The sequence below is a fragment of the Leuciscus leuciscus genome (genome assembly GCF_965113295.1).
Source record: "Leuciscus leuciscus genome assembly, chromosome: 3".
NCBI lineage: Eukaryota > Metazoa > Chordata > Actinopteri > Cypriniformes > Leuciscidae > Leuciscus > Leuciscus leuciscus.
The window spans coordinates 35,384,279-35,410,757 of NC_138727.1; the positions used below are offsets into that span (position 1 = coordinate 35,384,279).

Here is a 26,479-nt window from a genome sequence, read left to right on the forward strand (position 1 = left end):
ACATGATATTGATTTGAGTGTAAGGGGGCGATTTCTGACACAACCAATATCTGATTAACGTGAATATTATTACTAGTCTTCTCGACTAGATGTCATCTTTTTTTTTTTACTTGTAGGATACAACAGTGGACAGTAACAAAGTACATTTACTTGACTACTTTACTTAAGTACACTTTTTCAGTATCTGTACTTGAGTAAAATTTTTCTGGAAACTTTTTACTTTAACTTCACTACATTTGAAAGACAAATATCACACTTTTTACTTCACTAGATGTGTACTTCTTTTGTTGGGGTGGTAGGAGTGTTAAATAAAGATGATTACGGCTGTCTTTTTTTTGTCAATTCAGTTGTTTAATTTCTATAGGTTTTATAACATTCTAAAAGCTCTTAATTCCACAGATACTACTAACTGGTAGGTGTATTCACTAGGTTGCTTCAGAGGCATAAGGTACTGTAAGTATTACAAACAACAATGATGAAAACAATGCATTGACATTTTCTTTTGATACTTAAGTACTTTTAAAAACTTAAGTAAAAAAATCGGTCTTTACAAACTTTACTTGTAATGAGTAATATTTGTCCAGTAGTATCTGTACTTTCACTCAAGTAAGGAAGTTGTGTACTTAGTCCACCTCTGACTACTACTAATAAATTATGTTATGCCTTCCTGTTCATTTAACTGTTTTATAATCAAGGGTCTGGATTTTCTGAATAGAAACCTAAACAGCATTAGAAGTAAAACTGCACAGAAACTCGTATGCAATGACAGGACACAGCGCTGGTGAATACTGAAACCTTTATTCTGTTATTATCCATTGAGGATGGATGAATTTTTGTCGCACACAGAAATGAGTAATACTGCAGGGTTTATGATTTCCCCTGCGGACCCTTACAATAACCTCAATTCATCTCTCCTGCAAATGACTAAGATAAATACATAAATAAATACACATTAGAACTTTACATGTTTATAGCAATTGAAAAAATAATACAGATCACCATAGATAAATATAAAGCACAATAAATGAACAAAGAAGGGGGAAACATATTGTAAGTTTATACATTCAGATGGGATTCATTTGCTTTAGTACACAAAAACAATTCAAAGGTCACTCATCCTCATGAGGCGTTATCCCATTCTTGAACTTTCTCTTGAAAATGTATAACATTAATTAAACATTTATAAAGCTGCTGGTGCTTAGTGTATAAATGTTTCAGCACACAAACAAACAAACAGAAAAAAATGTTACATTTTTGTAAGACCTAAAAATGGTTGTTTACCATTATTCCAATTTACATTCATTTTCAAATTCTAGGATGGAACAAGGTAAGCATGCAAATGTGTATAAAATCGACCGTTTGCACCAATCATTTCGTCCTTACGATCAAAAGTCAGATCTCATTTAGTAAAATGTACAAAAAAAAAACCAAAACTCAAGTGTAAGTCACTTTTCTCTTTTAAATCAAAGACACATTGCTTGAAGACAACAATCAGTAGTTCGAGTTGATTTTAGGGAAAAAGATCGGAGTTTTTGGAATGCTTTTTCTTGCCAATGCACTTGTTTCTCAGTTGCACTGCGGTTCATTAGAGCACGATTCACAGCCAATGCACAGTTCATTACACTAAGCTAAATGACTCCAAACGAAACCATAAGCGAGAACTAACGCCTAACAAACGTCGCAGAATTACAAGCAGCACGACTAAACCTACAATGAGACGTGCCATCGGAAAAAGTGGCGTGGTGACATTTAAAACGGATCGTCCTAGATTTCCTCTAAACAGGAATGGAGCGTCGGGAGTAGAATTCTGAGTGGCTGAAAGCATTTGTATTGCAAAAGAGTGAGAAAGTAGAAACCTGGGAACCCCCCACAGGCTTCACTTCAGACATGTGTGTGCGTCACAGTTAATCTAAATAGTTATTCGCATCATATTCCCCATACTAAACACAAAACACACACATAAACCCCTTTCCGATTGACTTCACCATTAACATTTCTGGATTGTGTCCCTTTCAGAACTGTCCAAAGACAGTTACTTCTCGGGGTGGTTGACGTCGTCCTTCATGACCGGGAGCCAGGGAGGGGACAGCTCTGGGATGTTCTTCTTGGCCTGGTTGAGGTGGGTCATGGCGGTGTACAAGCTGCCCCTGGAGCTCTGCTCAGGGTAGTACATCTCCAGAGCCGCCGGGGTGCAGTGTCTGTGCTGGATTAGAAAGTGGATGTTTGCAAATAAAAGGTTAGACGGGAATACATTAACTAGTACGGAGAAGGTCAGGCAGGTTCTCTAATAAATCAAACATAAAGGTGAATGTCACGGAGCTCTGCATTCCTGTTGATGTAGCATCGGTACAGCGGACAGACCGCTGAAACACTTCCTTTTACACACATGAATATATTTAGGGAAATCGATATTGTGTAAGTGGACAAAGTCTTTCTATCTCCATCTTTTCCAAGAGCGCTGTGTTGACGTGAAGCCCTGAACATACAACATAGCACATTATCCAACAACAAGAAAAAAAACTACATTTCTGTACATTAACAATCTATAATGCTAAAAAATATTGTTCTTAATGGAATACTAGCTTTCAGCATACTGAATACTGCATAGTATATACTGTATTTGTGTGTGTGTGTGTGTGTGTGTATGTATGCATGTATGTATGTGTATATATATATATATATATATATAAATGATACACATACACACACATACACATATATAAACAAAAACCTATGTGTTAGATGCGATTAATCGATTTGACAGCACATTTTTTATATATATATATATATATGTAAAAATAGCAAGTAAAACATTGTTATACAAGCATTTCAAATATGCAACATTTGTCAGTCTCATTATATTGCATGTTTAATTCAAAGAGTGGCCAATTATCATTTCAGAAATAAAAACGTTAGCATTTGTGCATACTGTGCTTTTTTTTTCCTTCTAATTTTTTTTTTCTCGTCTGTATGATAAAAAAAGAAAGAGTAAAAATATATTTTAAAAACTGCAGCTAAAATTACAAATTATTTTCATAGATTATCTCGAAAATGTACATTGCATTGTGGGATACACTGTCCTCCACGCAGTGTGGTCTGGTGTAAAATACTCATTTGAGAAAATTGTAGATCATCTGGGCTTTCTGTAATACAGAAAATGTGCATTCTATAAAATTAAAGAGAAGTTTGGCTGTATAATATTTCGAACAGAGCATGTCTCCAACCTACCTTTTTTTTGTCAATGTTGAGAAAACAACTAATTTACCATGTAATACATTTTCACATAAATATGTGAAAGTATATATATAAGTATATACTAATACCAAAACTAAAGAGCTTACAGAATGTATAGACAGAATTTTTCTAATCTTAAACTATTCAAAAACTCTCAATGTGGCTCTGACTGACTATTTCTATGGAATGCGAACTATGAAAGGTTTATTACATTTCCAATTTGTCAAACAGATGCTTAGAAGCATAAAGTGACAGTTGAGCAAAGAGTGCTCACAGTTACTCATCCATCCCACAACAAAATAATCAAAAATAAGCGGTTTTGTGACTGAAAGGCGTCAATCAAGAGAAGTCAACATGCCAAAGCTTCCAAAAACCTCATTCCATCTTAACAAGAGGCAATTTTCCCGCTCTTCAAGTTAGCAACGCTACATTAGTGTGGCACGCTAATTACAGCAGTGGTATCTGCATCAAAGGGGGAGAGGTGGAAACCCCTGCAGGCCTTAATCACAGTTTAGTCATGCTTCAGACTAATTAAAGACATTCTCACACTCCGACAAAGCTTTAGATGCTGTCCGAAGACGACGACAGCTTTGCTGAGCTGTGAACAAAATAATATGTTAAACGAATATCACACGAACTAAAGATTCAGTTAATACTTAATCGCTCTGCTCCAAAACCTAGTAGGCCACCTAGTGAATTTTCACTATAGAATAACACCATTCTGAAAAAGTAGGATGCGTTCAGTATCTAAGGTTGAGATGTCACATGGGAGGCGACCACAGGCTAGTTTTCAAGTGCAGACATTAGCTCAATGAAGTGTGTGATCGGTCATCTCCATTTTAAGACCAAAAATGGTTTCTAAAGTAGAGCACAGATGATCTCTATCAGCATGGGACAGAGCTAGTGTGTTTACCTGGAGGACGAAGCCATCGGGGCAGCCGAGCTGATCGTACCACAGCGCTTTATACATGACCAACAGCAGCAGACACGCCAGGAACGCCAAGGTAATAATGATCAACCCAGTCAGCTGGAAAACAGACACACTCACACATCAACATTTTTGTATTACCCTCACAAAACAAAGAGACAAATGTGTAAAACTGCTTTACCTTGAGCTTCTCCGACATCTCATCGTAAAGGTTTATGTTTAGCTTCTTGATGCTGGGCACATACATCTTCCTCTTCTTCTCCTTCAGCTGATACTCTGTTGTGGTTTTCACAATCACCTATAGAGTCAGAGAGAAAGAATGAACTATTAAAAGTCCACATAATGAACAAAAGGAGAGGGGGCTGGGCAGAAACCACAAGAATGGGTTCGCTGCTTTCATAGTAAGCATTAGAAACCCTAATGGAGAACCAGCTGAAGCGAGTAGCAGTGTTTTCGAGTGTCATCGCTGGTTTCTAGCTTGTCAACCAGTTATCATGTTCTTGACTGTGTTAAGGTGGATTGAGATTGTCTACCAGCTTGTGACTGGCACACAATGAGTCGAAAAAAATGATTGAAAAGCCAAAGTAGAGTCAACATTACATCCCAATCAAGCCTTATGTGCTCCAAATGAAGCCAAATGTATGATTCAGTCATTTGAGTGGATGAGTTCAATTTTACGTGGTTTTCTTTCTCTATTAGTTAACGCCCAATACACTAAACCCTACTCTAAATCTAACCGAAAGTGTTAGTCAAAATCAAGTTTTTAATGTTGTTTATATGTCTATGTGGTGTTTTTAATATGTTTTTAGACAAACCATTTGTAAATTCATAAGTCAACACCATTGCTGAGTGTTTTCTCCTTAAAACTGCAGTGAATCAAAGACAGTCTCAAAAACTAGGTTTGAAATCTCTGGTGTTTCTGACGTCACAAACTACCTTGTAATCAATCAGGTCAATGTGTGATCGTCAATGAGTGGATCTCTGAGCTGGGGCACGTTCAAGTTCAAAACGGTGCGCAACGTTTTGCTACGGTTTCCGGGTTGAACGTCATGTTTCCTGGAAACGGCGTGCACCGGTGTGCAACGGGGTTTGAGATACGTTTCCTCTTGTTTAGTGGGTGTGTCAGAACTGCAGTCCAATCAGCAGCAACATGTATATAAAGCACGCGGTATTAAAGTGAACTCGCACAATGGGTTCAAGGACAGTAATTTACAAATGTGTTCGATGCAGCTCGGTATACGCAACAACTGAGGATATTAGAAGACATGTTTGTCGTAAGTTTTATTGTAAAAATATAGGATATCAACATAATGATGTAGTTGTTTATATTTTTAGCTTCATTGCAAGTGTATGACATTTGGTATAGAAATAAACAATGGTATAGTGCTTTTCCTAAAAATGAGAAAGACAATACAGGGTATTAAAACAGTATGAACTACAAATAAAGTCAGTATGTGAGGCTAAATAGATGTGTTTTAGTCTGAATTAGGTAAGATGTGTGCTTCCATTTCAGTTTCAGCAATCCCTTCACTCGACTGGGATGTTCTCTTTTGTTCTGGGCGGCAAATGCAGTAACTGTAACATCGGGCATATTTTGTAGTATTAAACACATATTTATACCGACTTCATCAGGCTCCGAAAATTCTTCACAAAGAACACAAAGAATGGCCTTCTCCGCTGCCATAGTTGCAACTCTTGCGACATCAGAACAGTGTGTTCAACGCATCACCGTTTCTGTTTAAAAAAACGTTGTGCAACTTTTTGTCGGGGCTGAACGCAGCCCTGGTGTGAGTGAGTGGAGGCGGGGCTAATTTGCATATTCATAGAGCCGCGTATACTAAATGAGGCACAGGTGTACACTTATATTCAAGCTATTTTAAGGCATGAAGAGTTTTTTTTTTCAAGGGAAAAACATTTAAATATGTCATTTTGGTGATCAAATATGAGTTAAGGGATACAATTATTGAATACATGGGGACTTTAACAAAAGCAAACGTGAGATAAAGCGCATTTGCTGAAGCTACCATGCCATTTTAGCTTGCTTTTATATAAGTGGTTCGTTCTCCAGCGTCACAAGTGCCATGCTGTACCAGTTGAGCTACCGAGCAAGTTTACTACATCAGAAAGGCCATTAATATGGAGCTGGTTATGTGATGCAAGCTTCAAAATGCATTAGTTTACAAATCATGCACTATGGAATTAAGTGTTTTGAGGTCTTAACATAGTATTATGCAAGAATCCATGTGAAAATAAGTATTCATCAATCATTAATCGTAAAAAAATAATAATTACGATTTGTGTGAATAAAAGTCATTGGTGTTTTACTGCCACTACTTTTCGATTCAGCTGGAAACTGAAGTGAATTGTATGTACTGTATATGTACTGTTCATTTTTTGGAATTTCACAAAAATGTAGGCAGAGGCACATTTTCCCAGCGAGCCCGTGTTGTAGGATGCGCAGGATGTTACTTCAGCACATTACAAATGCAGAGAGCTCCTGCTACTATATCATTTGTCATCTTTTAGATGAGTCATTGCAAAGTTAAACCCAAACTCTGCTGCGCGTTTCCACTCGTTGCACTAGCCTCCCACAGTGCTAAGAATAGATACAAGCCATCTGTGAGAGTCCTGACATGAGCGTGTGTGCGTTTGGAAGATCAGATGGTTTGCAAAGCCTTTCAGTGACAAAGCGCATCATACTTGGTGACAATGAATCTTGATGGTGCCACATGAATTCTTTCTTTCATGCCAGGCTATCCGCTAGGATCTAACAGGGTGGTTTCTTGCTTGTCTTTGATGATATCAGCGATACTGGATGTTTGCCGGTCCACCTCCGGCTTCCTATGACATTCTTCCTCTTAATGAAGTTCTATGCAGAGTAATGAATAACAGAGGTGCGTTGCTGTCTTTCATATGGCTCTATGTGTGGGTTCTGCTCTCTAATGCATGAATAGTAATTACCTTATCAGGGAACGGCTGCTGTAACTGTCCGACCTCCAGTGGGGTGATGAGGGGGATGTTGTCGAAACCGTCCTCAACCGACGGCTGTCTCGTCACCTTTTCCGCCAGGTTACTGCCTAGTTTCACCATATCTGAAACAAACACACACAATTAGATATTATATTTGAAAAAAAAAAATGCAAATGAACCCAGTATTTACAGTAAAATATCCAACCAGTTAAAGCACACTATTTTGTTGGCATTAGTGTCATATTTTTCATTACATTACTTTGCACCTGGTTTTGGACACTCAGTAGTGTAATATATATGTATTAAGAGTTAGGATACAATAACGTATTAATGCTACTGCACCATTTTTCCTTCCAAAGCATAATTTTCTGCATCTGTTGTTGGTCGATGTTCACCATTTAACACTAGTTAGTGAGTAAATAATACCTCTCCATTAAGTCTGTGTCTTAGGGGCCTGCTGTTGGAGCTCTGATGCTGTTACTCAGTTACTGTGAATCTCTCTTCATCTCATTATGACTCAGTGCGCATGCACACACACTTACGACTGTGATAATTCACCAACACACACACACACACACACATCTTACTCATTAGCTGAGGAAAACTACCTCTCTCTCATTATCTTCTTCCATCCTAATAGGCTATTATAGAGCTCTCTACAGAATACAAAACTCATAAACACAATAACCACTAGTGATAGATGGAAATGTCAGTCCATTTTAAGCCATTTTAGCGATTTTCCACATTGGCCAATAAAAAGCTAGCTGTGATCAGGCATGGTAGCCCCTATATGCCATTCCCATAATTTCAATTATTGATTTAAAAATATTTTGGAGTGAATTAAGTAAAGATTGTAGGCTATATTAGCTCAGATTTAGCTCTTTAATGTGGTTCCTATTAGAGATTAATCAAGCCAAAAAATGTTGATATGAAAGGGCCATATGATTGACATATAAAAAACAAAAACAACAATCACAATTCACTTTTTTATGTGACATTTAGTGGGGAAGAATAGACTGTGCATCAAATATACCCTGTTTATAAACCATACTTTGCAAATGGGGACCAAACATATTCCATAGATCAATCAATCAATGTGTTTTTCCCGTATAGCCTACTTTATGTTAATGCATTTTAAATGTATAATTTAATCATATTTAAAATATAAGTATGGAACATCCGTTGGTTTTAATCATTATTAACACCCAATAATGTTCTTTATAAACGCACTACATTTGACACTACATTAAGTAAACTGATGTTTGCTGTTCTGACGCAAACACTGCACGTGAAGCAGGACACGGAATAGGCGGATTTTATTGGCTCTTCCACACGAGCGCCTTACTGGCTCTATCAAGGTTATCCGAGATGCCCAACATGTACTGCACATCAGCATACGTGTATGTGTGTGTGTGTGTGTGTGTGTGTGTGTGTGTGTGTGTGTGTGTGTGTGTGTGTGTGTGTGTGTGTGTGTGTGTGTGTGTGTCCAAACTGGCACAGACCAGCAGCACTGAAAGCTCGTCAAACCATAAACGTTATAATCGACGATTTAGCACACATTCAGGACAAACGGAAGCTTAAAACGCGATTTGTAGGCCTAATTCATCACACACATTATGCGCTCACAATAACCATACGCAACAGATGCGCGTTCACTGAGATATTATTCCTCAGGATAATGATGTTTTTGATTCTTACGATGCACTGAAAGAATTTCGATTGGAAATGTTTTAATTAAAGGAATAAATTCTCTGTTTTCTAATATCAGCCGTTTAGAAACGACAAAGGCGAAACGGTGGACATCGAATAATACAGCCTACCATTTGTCTTTCGTCGGAAATGAATTATGAAATGAAATACAGATACTCACTGGTTTCCCTGCGGTTGTCTTGATGGTGCTGATGCTGACGGAGCTTTAGCTGTTATTATGGCGGTGTGTGGGTGCGCGCGCGCGTGTGAATCACTGAAGCGCACCCGCGGCCGTCGCCGCTGTATGATGTCAGCCGCATCGCAGCACATAACTGGCTGATCAATGTGACAAATTCCTATTACACATTATTCACATTTACGTTGAGCATCTGTGGGGGTGATCTATGTTAATGGAAATGGCAGTAGCCTGATATTTTCAGGTGTGTTGCAAAAAGAGTGCTTGCGCTTTACGCGGATAAAAAAGGTCGTTTTAAAGCAAGTGACATTTCAAATAAATTATTAAATATACCAATACGTATTAAATACGTTTGACTCGAAAGATGGAATCGTTTCGTAGACTACAATTATTTGTCAAGTATCATTTACAATTATAATATTATTACAATGTCTCATCTAGAACATCATCATTTTTTTCATTAGCCTATTCAATATTTTAAATGTAGGCTATTCTCTTATTTGTTCTTTGTTAAACTAGCAAATTAGTTAACCATACATATGACGGCGAGTTCGGAAAGTTTTCCAATGTGTTCTTTTTGAGTCAAAAGTTTTACAGTGACATAAAACAATTACATAAGTGCACTAAATAATCAAGCTTTTAACCAAAATTATGTAGGCTACTGTATTCTCAGGTCAAGAGTTTTATTTTATTTTTTTATTTTACATTACAATATTTGTTGGCCAAAGTAATAGTTTACTGTAGGCTGCGTGATCATATGAATGTGAAGATCTAGAAATTGCACTGTGAGAAAAAAAAAAAAAGAAAAGAAGAAGATAAAATTGTAACAAGAATAGCCTATACTTTCAATCCTTGTGCTCCATAGCCTATAGAATTTAGCTGAGAATAGATTTTTTTTATCCTGAGACATTTTTCATGATTGGAATTTTGGTAATTGTGATTGCGTAACACACTGAACGGAAAGACTGAATAGTATCACCGCTTATCTCAGCTTATGGACATTTTATTATTTCGGCTCGAGTATGCTGTGGATTTACCAAACGTTATGAATTTACCATGCCAACTCTCTCATCTAGTCCATCGTGCCAGTTTACATTTCTTTTTCTCACCTTCAGTTTACTGGAATCTTCGAAATTTAGTTAGACAGAGTCTTTTTTTTTTTTTTTTTTTTTAGCCTAGTCATAATTTTGAGTCAATTATATTTCAGTATGCATGCTTTATTAAATCGTTTCCAATGAAGACTGTATTTTTTCTGTACTTCTTGCATCAAAAGCAAAGACATTAATAATAAGCAACATTGCCACCTAGTGTCAGTATTTTAAAAAACTTAAATATGGCTTAAACAGCATTTTAAACGTTGCTTTAAGATTATTTTTTATTGATAAAAACATTTCTGGAAACTTCTGGAATCATAAAATAAATTGTGGTTAATTAATGTACATATACCGCAATGTATTAATAATAATATATGAATTCTCTCTCTCTCGTTCTCTCTCTCTGATCTTCTAGTCAAAAAGGTTGAGAAGAACCACTGCTCTATTTAAAGGGTTAGTTCACCCAAAAATCCCATCATTTCCTCACCCTCAAGCCATCCCAGGTGTATATGACTTTCTTCTTTCAGATTAACACAATTAGAGTTATATTTAAAAATATCCTGGCTCTTCCAAGCTTTATAATGGGAGTGAATGGTACCCTGGATTTTGAAGCCCAAAAAAGCGCATCCATCCATCCATCCATCCATCCATCCATCCATCCATCCATCCATCCATCCATCCATCCATCCATCCATCCATCCATCCATCCATCCATCCATCCATCCATCCATTCATCCATCCATCCATCCATCCATCCATCCATCCATCCTAAAAGTAATCCATACGACTCCAGGGGGTCAGTAAAGGCATAATCAGTGAACTGGACCTTTAATACATTCTGAGTGTAGCCTTTAGCAGTTTAATCAGTTCTAAATCCCAATAGATGTCAAAGGTCAACTGACCATATTTGTCTTGATTTTAAGATAGTTGAACAAGGTGTTTAATAGTCTGAAAATAAAGGCATTTGATGTGTTCAGGACTTCCCTGTTGTCACTAGATGGCAGTGTGGCATTTAAAATAATTATTTGGTTTTTAAACATTACTTCCCAACTTGACTGAAGTGAGAGGAGTAAAAACACTTTGTAATCAATTACACAACATCCGATTGCAAACAAAGTGAAAGGTCACATGCCAATCTTTTGAACTGCCCTTTCCAGCATTATCACAGAAGCTGAGGATAACCCCCTGGATAACTTTCCAGACCTTATTTACAGTAACTAGGACTCCTGAATTAGACATAACCCTAATCTTTCCGCTGGTGACTGCCTTATCTCCACAAATAGCCTAATCTAAGGGAATGCCGGGAAATGCCAGTCACGGGATGTTTTATAGACTAAACTACATTTTATACATATCTTCACTCAGGCCTGAAAAGTATACAGTTGCTAAACATTCATTATTGAGTTAGTAAAGGATTTTGATATATACTCTACTGTTATAAAACTATCTATTAAAAGTTTTAGGATTAAACAAAACCCCAGGGGTTGTAATGGTCAGATGCACCCTGAACTTGATCCAAGAAATCATGTAACAGCCTAAACTTGCTTATTTACGACACGCCTGGGAGCTGACAAAATAATGCTTCTCTTGGGGAAATGAGTTATGAATCATATTAGAATCTGCCTCCTCCAAAACTGTCCAGTCCAAGCATACTTGAGCTCTAACATATTCAGTTCCATGGAAGAGACCGTGAACATCTGGACAAGGGGGGGAGATGTTCTTAATCTCTTTATATTATTTTTTCATGATGTCTTTATGATAATAGTCATATTTCTCAAGTCAAAGAGAATAAAAAATGAATAATTTAAATTTCATTAATAATATTAATAAATGAATAATATAAAAATAATTGATATAATAGTATAAATATTACTAATTATAAAAAGTGCATAGTTATGAGACATGGTAACACTTTACAATAAGATCCCATTAGGTATTAATGCATCAACTAACTTAACAAATAATAAGCAATACATTTACTGTATTTACTGTATGAACTTTGCACTGTTCATGTTAGCTCAGTTCCATTAAATACTGTAGTATTAACAAACACAACTTTTGATTTTAATAATGTATTAGTAAATGTTTGAACTAATATTAATTAAGCTTAATAAATGCTGTAGAAGTACTTTTAATTTGCTAGTTCATGTTAATAAAGTAGTTTACTAATTTAACAAATAGAACCTTATTGGTCTTAGGCCTGTTACAAAATATTGATATTTCAAATGAATGCTATACTTTTGAACATTGTATTTAAGAATCCTGGTTTCCACAAAAATATTATTCAAAACAACTGTTTTTAACATTAATAATCAAAACTGTTTCTCGAGCAGAAAATCAGAATGTTAAATTGATTTCTGAAGGATCATGTGACACTGAAGACTGGAGTAATGATGCTGAAAATTCAGCTTTGCATCACAGGAATAAATTACATTTTAAAATACATTCGAATAGAAAACAGTTATTTGAAACTGCAAAAATATTTCACAATATTACTGTTTTTAATGTATTTTGGATCAAATAAACGCAGCCTTGGTGAGCATGAGAAAAAATCGACAAAAAAACACCAACAAACCTTAAAGCTTTCATTTCTTTTTGCTGTACAAAATATGCTGCTTGATATTGCAAACTGGTATTTCTTACCATATTATTTTAGTGTAGGCTATTGTCTTCATTATACACTAGTTCGTATTGCAAATGAGCTCGCACAAATACAGAAACAAGTTTAGTTCTGCGTTGAAAAATAAGGTGTATAGTGTATATCCGGTCTACATCTCAGCATGGATTTTACACTAGTGTTTGATAACTACCTAAAGTTTTATTTTTAAGTACAGTATCATTGTTCTTAAGTTAGGTTGAACTTTTCACTCTTGCTCTAAATAAACCTACTTAAAAGAATCCAGCTGTAGATGTGAAAGTATCCATTGCAGTAGAAGCCATGTTGTTTGTCTGTGATTAATGTTATGGTAAACAAAGAGCAAGTGCGCATCAAATGCCTGTGGAGGAAACACATAAACACGCAGTTACAGCAGCAGTTGTTTCATGTCTAATGGTGTCTCAGAAACCAAATCTCTTTCTGCGCGGTTGGAGTCTGGACCGTGGTGACTGGAATAAAATCAGAAGTACTCCTTCCTTTGGTCGCAGATTAATCTGTCTAAGCAAAAGCGTTTGGTATCTCTGTTCCTGCAAAGCTGCAGATGGAGATCAAAGCCTGTGGATTGAGGTGTTCGTATGTTGCTGGCTGCTTCATGTAATATTTATATTCTACACTGTTATATGTATTCTCTGCTCTACTGATTTGTCCATTTGAATGTTCCAGGTTTATACAATTCCACATGGTGAAGATAAAAGGCTTTCTCTCCAACTCCATTTTCTTCTCCTCCCTCAGGTTCTGTTCTTGCCTTCTTTAAATCAGCAATCATGTTTTACATGCATTCAATTTAAATGCGAACAGCATGTTTATGTTTATATGTCAGAGTTTGAATGGCATACTATTATATTTCATAGAAAGATTACTTCCGGTCCTCAAATCTGATGAGAAGCTTTCTGAGAGTGCTGATATATCACTGGGACTTTTCACTGTTTGTATCATTCTGCTTGCCCGTTTACATGGTTAAAGTCACCATGAAATCAATTACAGCATTATAAATTAATGTAATATTGCAGCATTTATTATAAATTATTATTTATTTATTTTTATTTCATGTGCCCTCATAATCTTTATTCCAAAACAGTTTCCCCTTTTGCGACGACATCTCTTCTCCGATGATGTGTTTACTGGCACGAGGGCGGGATCAACCTGTCACTCACATGACATCACACCAATAGCAAACAACAACCATCCAATCAATTCCCAATGGACAAAATCAATTCCCGTATCACATTTTTTCTTGTTTCATTTGTATATGCGTCACAATAGCGAAGAAAACACTATCACAAATTCTGTTTCATGCCGACTTTAAAGGCACACTGTGTAGAAATTGTGTTTTTGTCAAACAGCGACCCCTAGAGTCGCTGTTGAATACTTGCACTGTCGTAAATACCCACCCCCACCCTGTACACTGGTACCTGTTCGGTAGGATAGAAGCGTCGGGCATGGAAGAGGCACAGCTAGACTCCGAAGATATTGACCAGGTAATGTTTCACGATTTCATACAAATATTAGGCTACAGCATACTGCATAGTCTACTGAACTAATGATGATTGTAATAGGATAATAATAAGTTTATGTCAAGTGTTAGACTACTTTATAATAATAAAGTAGCCTGACGCATTTGCTGGCTTATAACGTTTTTACATAATTGCAGCTAAATCACAAGTAAATAGTCTATAGTCTAGGCACTGTATAATTTCATTTGTGTTTTTTGATTGTAATGTAAACATTACAAAATGCCAGATGACATCAATGAAGTTAAATGTACGTCGCATTATTTCATAACATTGGCCGTTATGATGTAATTAGACATGATTATTGCAATTTATCATAATAGTTTGCAAATTGTGCTCGTTTACACTATTTACAACCTCTAGGCTTATTTATGTCCTGATAATTATGTGAGATCATACACATTTGTATCTAAAATCATGTAAGCCACTAATAATACACATATGAATGTGTAAAAGGACAAACAAACTGAAGCCTACAAATTACGGCAGTATGTACAGTGACTTATATCAGTTTTGTTACACGATTTCCCGACTTCGCAGTAAATATTACATTATATATCCACTTTTATGCCGATGTTTATGTTTTATTTTCAGTCATAATCTTCTTCGCCGCTTGAAGAATCTTCAGAGTCCGCTCCCGAAACAGGGAGAGGACGAGGAGGACGCGGAGGACGACGAGGGAGACGCCTTTCAGTTTATCACTCTCCCTTTTCCTCTTCCGAGTCTCCTCCGACAAAACCTTTGACTTTTTGGGTTTCGCTGCTGCTTCAGCCATGACAAAACATACGCACGAAAGCAAACGCTGGTTGGTCTCTCACGTCCGAATTTGAGGAAGTGGTGGGGGAAGTGACGTATGCCGTAAAGCAGTCGAATTTTGTAGTTCTTTTTGTGCTCGGGTTACTACCCGAACCCCGAAGTTACGTAGTGCCAGTAAAAGCGATACAGACCCTGTCAGGCTATGGCAGACGTGTCATTCAACCTATTGTAAGTCGATGCACCATCACAAGGGTCTTGGATGTATATTATGAAGGTTGAAAAAATACATAGTGTGCCTTTAAGCCAGTAAGCAAGTGACTGTCATAGGCAATCCTTCATTCAAGCAATTAGTTCAAAAATTGCTTATATTATGATATATTATATTCTCTATATAGCTTATATTTCTCAGTAAGAAAAAAAAATCAAGATATATAATTTCAACTCTAAATGCTTAGTCTTGAATCCTCTGGATTTAATAGTTGAATAGCGGCCTGAGAGTGACAATAAGGATAGTTTTTAATAAACATAAGCCAATAACTCGAAACAGTGTGCAATGCACAAACCAACAAGGTGAAGGTGAGGAACTTAATACACATGGTGATTTAACTAAATTATGAACAGCTGAGATTTACAAATGAATATCTATGGAAACTGATTAGCGGCGGGAAAAGGAGAAACAAGAAAACAGGTGTCTAAACTGATGGAAAACGAAACCAAATCTGAGCATACCATAACTGTGACAAGTAAAGCCTGAGTAAACCTTTCCTTGTGTGTATGCTTTCCCCGAAACATTTTTACACTTCCTTTGTTTGCTTCTCTTTGATTATAATAAAGAGAAGTAATATGAGCATGGTCAGCTGTAAATCATCAGAAGTATTCAGTCCGGAAATGTCTGCGCATCCACTGACTGCATCTTCATAATCTACCTTTAAGGAGAAGTATAGTGTGTCCAAAGACTTGAGGTCAGTGCATTTCCAAATAATTTCAGTAATTCTAATTCCTCCCATGTCTCGTGATCCTTTACCAGAACCAAGACACAGTCATAGTAAAAGGTCTTAATATGGTCTAAGCATGTAGAGTGACGTCATGTCTTGAGTGATGCCAATACGGGTGTCATGCATTAATCATCGGGCTGCTTCCTGTTGCGGAATATTTCTCCACATGATAGCCAAAGTACTTTGAGAGTTTTCTTCATGAATGGTCTAATCAAGAATTTCTTTTCTTTTCCGGCATCATTTCTGACTCAGAGATAAGGGCAGAAGTCCCTGTTGTTATGTTTGTAATGACTGAGCACTATTGAGTTTATTCCTTTACATAGATGTGCTATTTTAATTATCCAGTTAAATAACTTCCAGTTCAACAGAATGCATTTAAAAAGCTTGCAAATGAACTACAATACTCAGTAATAATTATTAAAATAATAAATAACTATAACAGAAAAAATAAACATGAATATAAGTATATTAAATTAACACTCTCTGGTTAAAAGTGTTAATTTACAATTAATTATATAAAAATAACAAAATAAATTGAAACATTATAGATGTGTTCCCTTTCGTGGTCACTCGGATGACGACGAATGGGGTTTCGCTTAGAAAGCCTATCACCTTCGAGTATAGAAAACGAGCCAATGGCAAAGAAATGCCAGGGTGACCTGAGGGTGACGGCGTGGAACAAAACACCATCGATTCGTCCGCGGTCCACACCCCCCTCTCCAGCGTTGATACCCGAGAGAGTTCAGACTGAGACCGCTGGTCCCTCTATGGAGCAGGAGTCATCGGGAAGTGAAGATTTGGCTGTGCTGCCACCTTCAGGTGTTCCAGCATTGCCCGAGTCAGATCCCGGGATGACGGCCATGCTTTCGATAAGGCTGCTGCCTGTGGGTACACTGGGGTTCCCCCAGTGGAACGTTCTGTCGCGATGCAGCTGTGTCCGGCAAGCGCTTCCTCTCGTGGTGATCCTAAGCACCCATCCAAAGCCTGTAGATTTTCATCTACCCTGGTGGCAAAATCTTACAGAGCGGCGGGACAGGCAGCTGCCTCTTTGCATGCCATGGTCATCCTGCAGGTCTACGAGGCCCAGGTGCTCAGGGACATGCACGAGGGCAGGACTGACCCAGGGCTCTTTGATGAGCTGCGTGCTGCCGCCGACCTTGCTCTCTGAGCGACGAAGGTGACCGCATGCTCTCTGGGCCAGGTGATGTCCACAGCTGTGGTCCAGGAGAGACATCTCTGGCTGAACCTGGCTGATATGCGAGAGGCCGAGAGGACTCGTCTGCTCGACACCCCCATATCTCAGGCCGGCCCCTTCGGCGGCGCGGTCGAGGACTTTGTCCAACAGTTCTCGACCGCTCAGAAGCAGTCTGAGGCTATAAAGCATATTCTGCCCCGACGGCCCGCTGCTGCCTCCACCCAGCCGTCGGCACAGAATCCTCAGCCTGCTCGCCACCGAGGGCGCCCTCCTGCGGCTCCCGCCCCTCCAGCACGGCCCCAGCAGCAGCCTCCACCCGGGCCGCGTCGTGGAGGAAGCCGCAGGAAGTCGCAACAGCCCTCTCCGGCCCCGCGCCCCCGCTAAACGCCAGGCTAAGCGGCGCCCCTGAGACGGGTTGCTCAGGGTTGGCAACCTGTTTTTCACAGGAGATGGTAGCAGGGCCACTCTTTCCCCCGGTGAAGGGCTGGGGGAGAATCTTTTGTTCTCCACTCCCCGCTGCTCGTCCAACGACGAGCAGTAACCTAATGTGGTCAAAGAAAGAACTGGTTCCCCCAACCCTGAGCATACAGAGTTCTCGGACGATAGTGCGCGCCGCCCACGGGTCCTGCCACTATCGTCCCCCTCTGTCACAGAGTTCTCGGATGACAGCATGCGCCGTCCACGGGCCACGCTCCTCTCATCCCCCTCTGTTGCCAGACCCCTGCCAGAGCACACCCACGTTGGACACTGGTCCTCCCCTGGCCTCCTCTGGCAGGACTGCTGGCGCAGTTTCTGGGAGCCTGGCTAGAGCTTCCCAGACTGTCCCGCTGGGTCGCGAGAACCATCAGGCTCGGCTACGCGATTCAGTTTGCGCGGTCTCCTCCCCGCTTCAGGGGAGTCCGCTTCACTATGGTCGGTGGCAATGCCCCTGTCATAAGAGCGGAGGTCGCCACCCTACAGGCGAAGGGTGCGATCGAGACTGTCCCTCCAGCCGAAATGAAGTCCGGCTTTTACAGCCCCTACTTAATTGTACAGAAGAAATCAGGTTGGGTTACGGCCAATCCTCGACCTGTGCATCTTGAACCGCTCCCTTCACAGGCTGCCGTTCAAGATGCTCACGGCCAAACGCATCCTCCAGTGCGTGCGGCCCCAGGATTGGTTTGTGCAACGATCGACCTGAAGGACGCCTACTTCCATGTCTCCATTTTAGCCCGACATAGACCGTTTCTTCGGTTTGCTTTCGAGGGGCGGGCATACCAGAACGCGGTTCTCCCATTCGGGCTAGCCCTGTCTCCTCGCATCTTCACGAAAGTCGTCGAGGCAGCCCTTGTTCCCCTCCGGGAACACAGGGTTCGCATCCTGAACTATCTCGACGACTGGCTGATCCTAGCTCACTCTCGAGACCAGGTTTGCGGACACAAGGACCTAGTGCTCCGGCACCTAGCTCGTCTGGGCCTTCGGGTCAACTGGGAGAAGAGCAAACTCTGCCCCGTGCAGAGGATCTCTTTTCTCGGTATGGAGATCGACTCGGTTGCCATGTGCGTGCAGCTTATGAGCGAGCGCACATGGCAACCGAGTCGATGCATGGCTTTCGTGCATTGCTCAGGGGTCAGCACGTACTAGTCCGATCAGACAAAACCGCGACAGTAGCGTACATCAACCATCAAGGTAGTCTGCGCTCCCGCCGTATGTCGCAACTCGCTCGCCACCTCCTCATATGGAGTCGCTTCGAGCCATTTATATTCCGGGAGATCTGAACCTTGCGGCCGACGAGCTGTCTCGGCTTCGGCCTCTCCCTGGAGAATGGAGACTCCATCCCCAGACGGTTCAGCTGATTTGGGATCAGTTCGGGGATGCACAGGTAGATCTGTTTGCCTCCCACGACTCGTCCCATTGCGATCCTCCTCTCATACCCTCTTGGGACCTCTCAGTGGTTCTTACTGCCCTGCAGAGTTCTCCCTTTGAGCCTCTGCAATCAGTGGAGCTTAAGTTCCTGTCAATGAAGACAGCGCTCCTGGTTGCATTGGCCTCCATCAAGAGGGTAGGGGACCTGCAGGCATTTTTGGTTGACGAAGCGTGCCTGGAATTCGGGCCGGCTACCTCTCACGTGATCCTGAGACCCCGGCCTGGATATGTGCCCAAGGTTCCCACCACACCCTTTCGAGACCAGGTGGTGAACCTGCAAGCGCTGCCCTTGGAGGAGGCAGACCCAGCCTTGGCACTGCTCTGTCCAGTACGCGCCCTCCGTGCTTATGTAGACAGAACGCAGTGTTTCAGGACCTCAGACCAGCTCTTTGTCTGTTATGGTGGGAAGCTGAAGGGAAAGGCTCTCTCCAAGCAAAGGTTGTCTCACTGGATAGTGGACACCATTGCTTTGGCATACCAGCAGCAAGGTCGACCATGCCCCCTTGGTGTGATGGCCCACTCCACTCGGAGTGTGGCATCCTCTTGAGCTCTAGCGCATGGCGCCTCGCTAACAGACATTTGTAGAGCTGCAGGCTGGGTGACACCTAACACATTCGCGAGATTCTATAATCTCCGAGTGGAGCCAGTTTCTTCTCATGTACTCGCTTCAACTAGCCGGTACTAGATTCTGCTCAGGTGTCTTCGCTTGCTCGCCATTCCTCTCCACAGACGGGATACGTGCGATATTTTCCTCAGGTTGGCCTAATTAGCCCTGAGTCTCCTCCAGCACTGTCGACGTCAATGCCAGAGTTATGCCACCGGCAGCTTTCGCGCTTGGCTAGGTGCCTCCATGTGCATGGTTCCCCCTCTGGGCGACCCCCACATGTGTATTTCCACTGTAAGCCTCTCTGAGCATGTGTCTTTCCCTCGGCAAGCCACCTTTATCACCCCTGGGGTTGAAATATTCCACCTGCGGCTGGACACCCCAGTGATACTCCATATGCAGCCCCTCGGGGTCATATGTGTATTCCAAGTCCCCCCCTTCGGGTTGGGCATGATTGCATATTTCCACTGAGATATGCTTCCCAGTGTACCTTGGTATTCCTGTGTTAAGTAGGAGTCCTTCGTCCGTGCTAGTCTCACGACTGGGAGCTCAGACTTACGCAGGTCACTGGAAGACAGCCGAGGTAGCGTGATTAGACTGGGGACCCCATTCGTCGTCATCCGACGTAACTCGGACTGACCACGAAAGGGAACGTCTCGGTTACGTATGTAACCCTCGATCCCTGAGTAGGGAACGGAGACGTTACGTCTCCCTGCCACTTCCGCTGTATCGCTGGGATCGAGTTCAGTCTCGACTCTTCAGCGAAGAAACATATCTGCATGTTGCCGGCGTACTTCCTTATATACCCACGAGGTGGGGCGGAGTTACGCTATGCAAATTCTGCAGACCCATGGCATTTCCTTGCCATTGGCTCGTTTTCTATACTCGAAGGTGATAGGCTTTCTAAGCGAAACCCCATTCGTCGTCATCCGACATAACGTCTCCGTTCCCTACTCAGGGAACGAGGGTTATATACGTAACCGAGACGTTTTCAAGAGTTGAACTGTTTTTAAAAACAAAAAAATAATTTAATTCATTCAATTATTTATTTTTTGTCAAATGACAAATATGATCCCAGATTTAAAATGTAAAACTATAAGTAAAATGTAGTTGAATTTGTTCTATCATAAGACAATATAATATAAATTAAAAGACACACTGGATAAAAATTATCATGAGTTTTGAGTTTTTGGATTTTTTTGCCTGTTCCGTGGATTACTCTTTTGCCTCTGACCCCTGCCTGTTTTGTTTGTTTGTTTATTTGTTTGTTTGGACAGCCTACCTGTGTTTTGACCAATTGCCTGTATATTGGATTACGTGTCTGGATTGCCCCTTAATTAAAGCTGCATTTGGATCTCAACCTTCGTGTCTCGGAGCAGTTCGTAACAGTTATAATCACAGCGAAGTTATTTTCTGAATAGTAAAAAGAAGTTTGAAATACCTTTTCATCTACTGTTAACAAACATTCGACCCCGTTCACCGCTGACGTTCAGATGAATATGTAAATAGGCTATGTCCTGCACGCTCAAATTATAGATATATATTTTTAATAATAATAATAATAATTGCCTGCGGTGGGAAAACAAAGAAAGCATCTGTCTTTGAAGCATCTAAAATCACACTGTTATGATAGTTTGATTATAAAGTAGATTTGAGACTAAGCTATGGCTAGTCTTGGCTATATGACTATAGTTTTAATTAATCCATTTTCTTTTCATGACACATTGACATTGCAGTACATAATATACAATCTTTCGGCCTGAACATTGTAGGCTAAAGTATTTGTTTCATGTGTCATGGACTGTACAAAACAAGGTCATGGAACGGAAGAGACTCAGACGTTCTCGGGAGCGCGCGTAACCGTCAGACTCTTTTGGTTTTCCCGGCAAAAACATCCCAAGTCCTTCACATAAAAATCAGTCTATGCAGTCTTTTCATCGTTTTTTAAGTTTCGTTATTTTCCACATATTGGCAATACAAGGCGATTATTACGGAATTATATACATATAGTCCCTTTCATTTTGATCGTGTCTCTCATATTGTAATTGCTTGTCATAACACATGCAAGGATCAAATGCTCATTACTAAAATGTTTTCTCTGAGTCGTAGGTGTGAGAAATCTTTTAATTCACACAGTAACCTGAACTACATGTTATAACATGTATTATTAAAACCCTGAAGGAATATAGCAGCGTCTCAAATAGATAACAGTCATGTGTCTTTTAATCATCCGAACCAAGGATCTGTTGTTCGCTCTGTGGGAATATGTCCAGATGATGAAATAGAGATGGCACAAATTCAAGAGTGAGTTTCGCAATCATCTTCAGTGAATCACGAAGAAAAATGAAAATAATCCATCTTTCTTGTTAAAACTAAACTATATTAACTAGTTGTCCAGAGAAGTTCAGTCAAATGTCAATGAAAAAAAAAAAGACTCAAAACATGCATTACTATTCAAAACTGAAGATTAAAGACTCAACACATACTGCCCAACACTTCTTGTGCTGAGACGCATGTATGAAGTTGAGTGAAATGCAAATCAGAGAAGTGAATATCATACAAAAACAAATTATATAAGTGCTATATAATGTAAAATACGGAGCAGAGGGTTGTATAACATGCAGGTAACAATTGTTGTTAAAAACACATACAAAACAACACACACACACACACACACACACACACACACACACACACACACACACACACACACACACACACACACACACACACACACACACACACACACACACACACACACACACACACACACACACACACACACACACACACACACTAAAGCCATGGGTTTCCTTTGCTTAAGCCATGGGTTTCCTTTGCTTATTTTTAGTACATTTGCTCTTGATGCCAGAGGATTTAGAGTCACTAACTATGTGTAAAATCCTCAGCAGAACACAAGACACACTTACCTGCTCGTGAAGCTGCTCTTCTGGGCAGAGATCTGGACATAAACACTCAAGATATACATTTATACAGGTGAGCCTTTACAGGGAATTATTCTCCACTAGACAACCTAACCTCTAGTAATATATATATATATATATATATATATATAATTTTTTAAATTGTTGTTGTGTAAGATTATACATTTTAAGATGTATTTTAATATACTACATATTAGAATGCCTATTAGAGTCATTTCTGATGGATCATGTGACACTGAAGACTGGAGTAATTGCATCACAGAAATATATTGATTTTTAAAGTTAATTGTATTTCACAATATTACTGTTTTTTTTCTGTATTTTTGACCAAATAAATGCAGGCTTAATGAGCGTAAGAGACTTTCAAAAACAATAAAAATAGTAATGTTTCCAAACTTTTGACCGGTAGTGTATATAGTATACGATTATACATTTTGAAGATATTTTGTTTCACTGTAAAAAAAAAAGTTGCTGCCTTAAAATTATTTTAAGTACATTAAATTGACTTAAAACAATGAGTTGAATCTTGTAACTTATATATATATATCTTTTGTTTAATTGCTTAACTTATTTTGATGAGTTAAAGCAATGTAAAAACATGTTTTCATAACTTATTGATCAAATAATTTTTTTACAGTGTTATTATTTTGACAATGGAGAAAACCCAGACACAGAATATATATTGATTTTTACAAATAGTAATTATTTTATAAATATAAAGAATATCTACATGTATTTTAAAAACATGTATAAAATTATACAATTAACAGTATAGATGATCAACTTAAACTAGACAATATGAAATATTTCATTACCAATTCGCCATACAATTTTTATTCCATAACAAATCTGTCATTCATAACAGTTAAACTAGAGAAAAAATTCAAAGGCATTTTAACTTTAAATAGTAGGGGCAAAAAATACTGGACATCCAAAATGTCGATAAAAATCATGCTTTGTCTTCTTGCATAAAGACTTTACTTTAGTGAGCATGTTCTGATTAAATGTTATAATCACTCGAGCTGGTTTAGGATTAAATGAATTCAGTCTGTTACAGTCGCTCCTGGTCTCCCCTATTGTTAGCAGTTGATTAAAGAGAAACAAAAGCTGCGTTTCCACCGCAGGAACTTCCCCCAGAATCTAGGGACTTTGGGGTGGTACTTTGTGTGTTTCCACCGCAGGAGCCAGGGTCTAAATGAAGTTCCGGCCCGGGTAAATATTTCCCCCTCAGAAAGTCCCTGCTCGTGAGGTAGTACTTTTTCAGACAGGGACATGATGCATTTTAATTACATGTTAAATCTCACCACAACATTGATTTAAATGAGGAATTCAGGAATTCAAAGTTGAGGAATTTTCAGGGGTGGGACTTGGGCATGCTGAACATGCTAATTTGTTAAGTTCATGCCGCATTTTGATTGGTTGATGCCACGCAGCATTTTATTTCAACCACCATTTGTAAAAGTCTGTTGCGGTGCGTGCAGAAACAGTTGTTTGCTATTCGAATCAACAATGGAGTTTAAAAAACACGACTGATGGACCGACGACGAGGTTCAGGCTTTATTAAGCTAGTAGCGCGCAGGCCTACATCACCAGACTAATCTGCATAATCTTCATGGTACTTTAGACCGTGGTGGAAACGCAGACAGCAACAGGTCTGGGGAAAAAAAAGTTCCTGCATGGAAAAATTATTCCGGGTAATTTTGATAGAAACGTGGCTAATGTGGCGAAACCAAACTTACACAAAAACAAACAAAATGTAAACAGGCCTGGAAATCCTAACAGCCTGGAAACATTTAAAATAAATCTCCTGATGATACGGATACTCTTCGATTCACAGCTGATAAAGCTCAGGAAACAAAATACTAATGTCAGAGGAATGTTATTAACACGTTCTTCTCATGGTTTAGTTATAGTAATGAAATTATAACAAACCAGGCTTGAATCCAGTGTTTATTTGACATGCTCTCTCAGTTCCAGCATGAAGCCCAGGAGGAGGCTGACCTCTGTGGATCTCCTCCCTACGATCGCAGAGCTCCAGGAAAGCGAGCTTCAGCAGAGTCTGGATGAGTACATGGACTCCATACGAGAGCTGTCCCAACCGACCTACCCTCTCAGCGGGCCCCTCCAGGGCTCCCGTCTGCCAGCGCTACGCATGGCCAAATACCCCAGCATGTCACTGGCACACAAGCCCTGGGCTCTCAATGGACCTGACAACGAATCACTAACCTTGACAGACTCAAAGGGCCCGGACAGTTCAAATCAGGAGCCTCTGGACTGGCTGTTCGCACAAGCGCAGCACGGCGGGGCGATACTCGCTCAGACCAGACCGGAAGACGTGTGCGTGATATGATGAGTAGTAGTCACAGCCTCATGAATGTGCTGCAATAATCATAACGGTTGCAATGAATTATTTAAATTTTAATAGGGATGTGCCTGAAGCTTAAATCCGGTTTTGGGAAAGGCACGGAAAATGAATAATGCATTCTACGGAGGCCCTAAAGGGACATGGTTCGGCTTGCTGCAGTAGTCGGTTACATTACATTACATCAGATTTCAGTTATAACATGAAGATAGTAAGGAGAGATGACTGACAGGACGATGGCGGAGGATTTGGTGCGCAAAAGATCCTGAGCATCATTGACATTGACGTCTTATCTTATGAAATGTGTGGTCACTAACGCTGCTATACACAGAGTATACGAGATTGCGAATTAGAAAGTGAAAGTAAAAAGCGAGTGTGCATTTAAAAGCGATTTCAAAACCGCTTCATGATGCCCGCAAATTATATACAATATAATTACCCAACTATAAAATTGTGAGAGTATGCAAAAGCATTGAAATATAATTTTCTCTATCACCATGTCCCTTAGGGGCTCCGTAGAATGTGTCATACCTTTTCCGAACATAGTATTTGGCTTCAGGGACATCCCTACATTTTTATATAAAATCTTGTGATTTTTGAGCAGAAATGGGGGCTAGTTGTCACAAGGGATCAATGCATCCCATGAACTATAAAATAGGTTTCATTAATATCAGGTTGTAAATTAAATACCATTCTGTTAGCCATGAATTATCTTCAGTAGCTATTTTACATTTAAATATCACAATGTTGTATATATACACTACCGTTCAAAGTTTATACGATTTAAAGAAATTCATATTTTTATTGCATAACATTTTGATGCATTAAAGTCTATATTTTTTTTTATCTCTGATATCAAAGAATCCTGTTTTTTGAAAAACAAAAATATTCACAAATATATTAAGCAGCACAACTGTTTTCAGCATTGATAATAATCTGAAATTTCTTGAGCATCAAATCATCATATTAGAATGATTTCTGAAGGATCATGTGACACTGAAGACTGGAGTAATGATGCTGAAAATTCAGCTTTGATCACAGGAATAAATTACATTTGAAAAGATCTGTAATTTTACTGTTTACATTTTGCCATTTAATAGCAGGTTTCCATTGTGACAACTCTTGAAGCATTATGCAAAATCACAAATGTAAATGTGCAGTTAAATGAACTGTAGACTATATTAATGAATGTAAAATAATAATAATACAAATAATATGATCATTTTGCATTGAATCACAATGTGCTAAATGCACAAAAAAGAGCAACAGAAGAAAGCAATTACAGTCAGCATGTTCTACTAAACACAAACTAGTTAGGTTTCGATTTCCCCTAAGTCACTGTAGTTCTTCTCAGACACACTGGCCATGATTTATTTAACCAAAAAAGAATGTGGTGTTGCTGCCAAGCAGATTTATAAAACTTGCACAACCATTCTGGA

The 26,479-nt window shown here is 39.5% G+C and overlaps 3 protein-coding genes across 7 annotated transcripts in view; 2 read left to right on the forward strand and 1 right to left on the reverse strand.

Annotated features, from left to right (window-relative positions):
• Positions 1-26,479, forward strand: part of gsk3bb (glycogen synthase kinase 3 beta-b) — a 226,999-nt gene that overhangs the window by 73,740 nt on the left and 126,780 nt on the right. The window lies entirely within an intron of this gene.
• Positions 780-9,153, reverse strand: caly (calcyon neuron-specific vesicular protein). Of its 2 annotated transcripts, none has more exons than XM_082163393.1 (5): positions 9,003-9,153; positions 7,124-7,254; positions 4,344-4,460; positions 4,148-4,261; positions 780-2,203 (listed from the first exon to the last, which is right to left on the reverse strand). In XM_082163393.1, the coding sequence occupies exons 2-5, from the start codon at positions 7,250-7,252 to the stop codon at positions 2,033-2,035; spliced, it is 531 nt and encodes a 176-aa protein (XP_082019519.1). In that variant the 5' UTR covers positions 7,253-7,254; positions 9,003-9,153; the 3' UTR covers positions 780-2,032. The 2 variants fall into 2 exon arrangements, with proteins under 2 accessions (XP_082019519.1, XP_082019520.1); XM_082163394.1 differs by lacking the exon at positions 9,003-9,153 and adding an exon at positions 7,559-7,624.
• LOC309494153 (uncharacterized protein) lies at positions 6,733-25,884 on the forward strand. Of its 4 annotated transcripts, XR_014204235.1 has the most exons (4): positions 12,345-13,334; positions 13,431-13,499; positions 22,643-22,730; positions 24,650-25,884. XR_014204235.1 is itself a non-coding variant. In XM_082163390.1 (3 exons), exons 1-3 carry the CDS (start codon positions 6,978-6,980, stop codon positions 25,026-25,028), a joined length of 546 nt encoding a protein of 181 aa, XP_082019516.1. In that variant the 5' UTR covers positions 6,733-6,977; the 3' UTR covers positions 25,029-25,884. The 4 variants fall into 4 exon arrangements, 3 of the variants coding, with proteins under 3 accessions (XP_082019516.1, XP_082019517.1, XP_082019518.1); XM_082163390.1 differs by lacking the exons at positions 12,345-13,334; positions 13,431-13,499 and adding an exon at positions 6,733-7,056; XM_082163391.1 differs by lacking the exons at positions 12,345-13,334; positions 13,431-13,499 and adding an exon at positions 6,733-7,056 and having other exon boundaries at positions 22,646-22,730.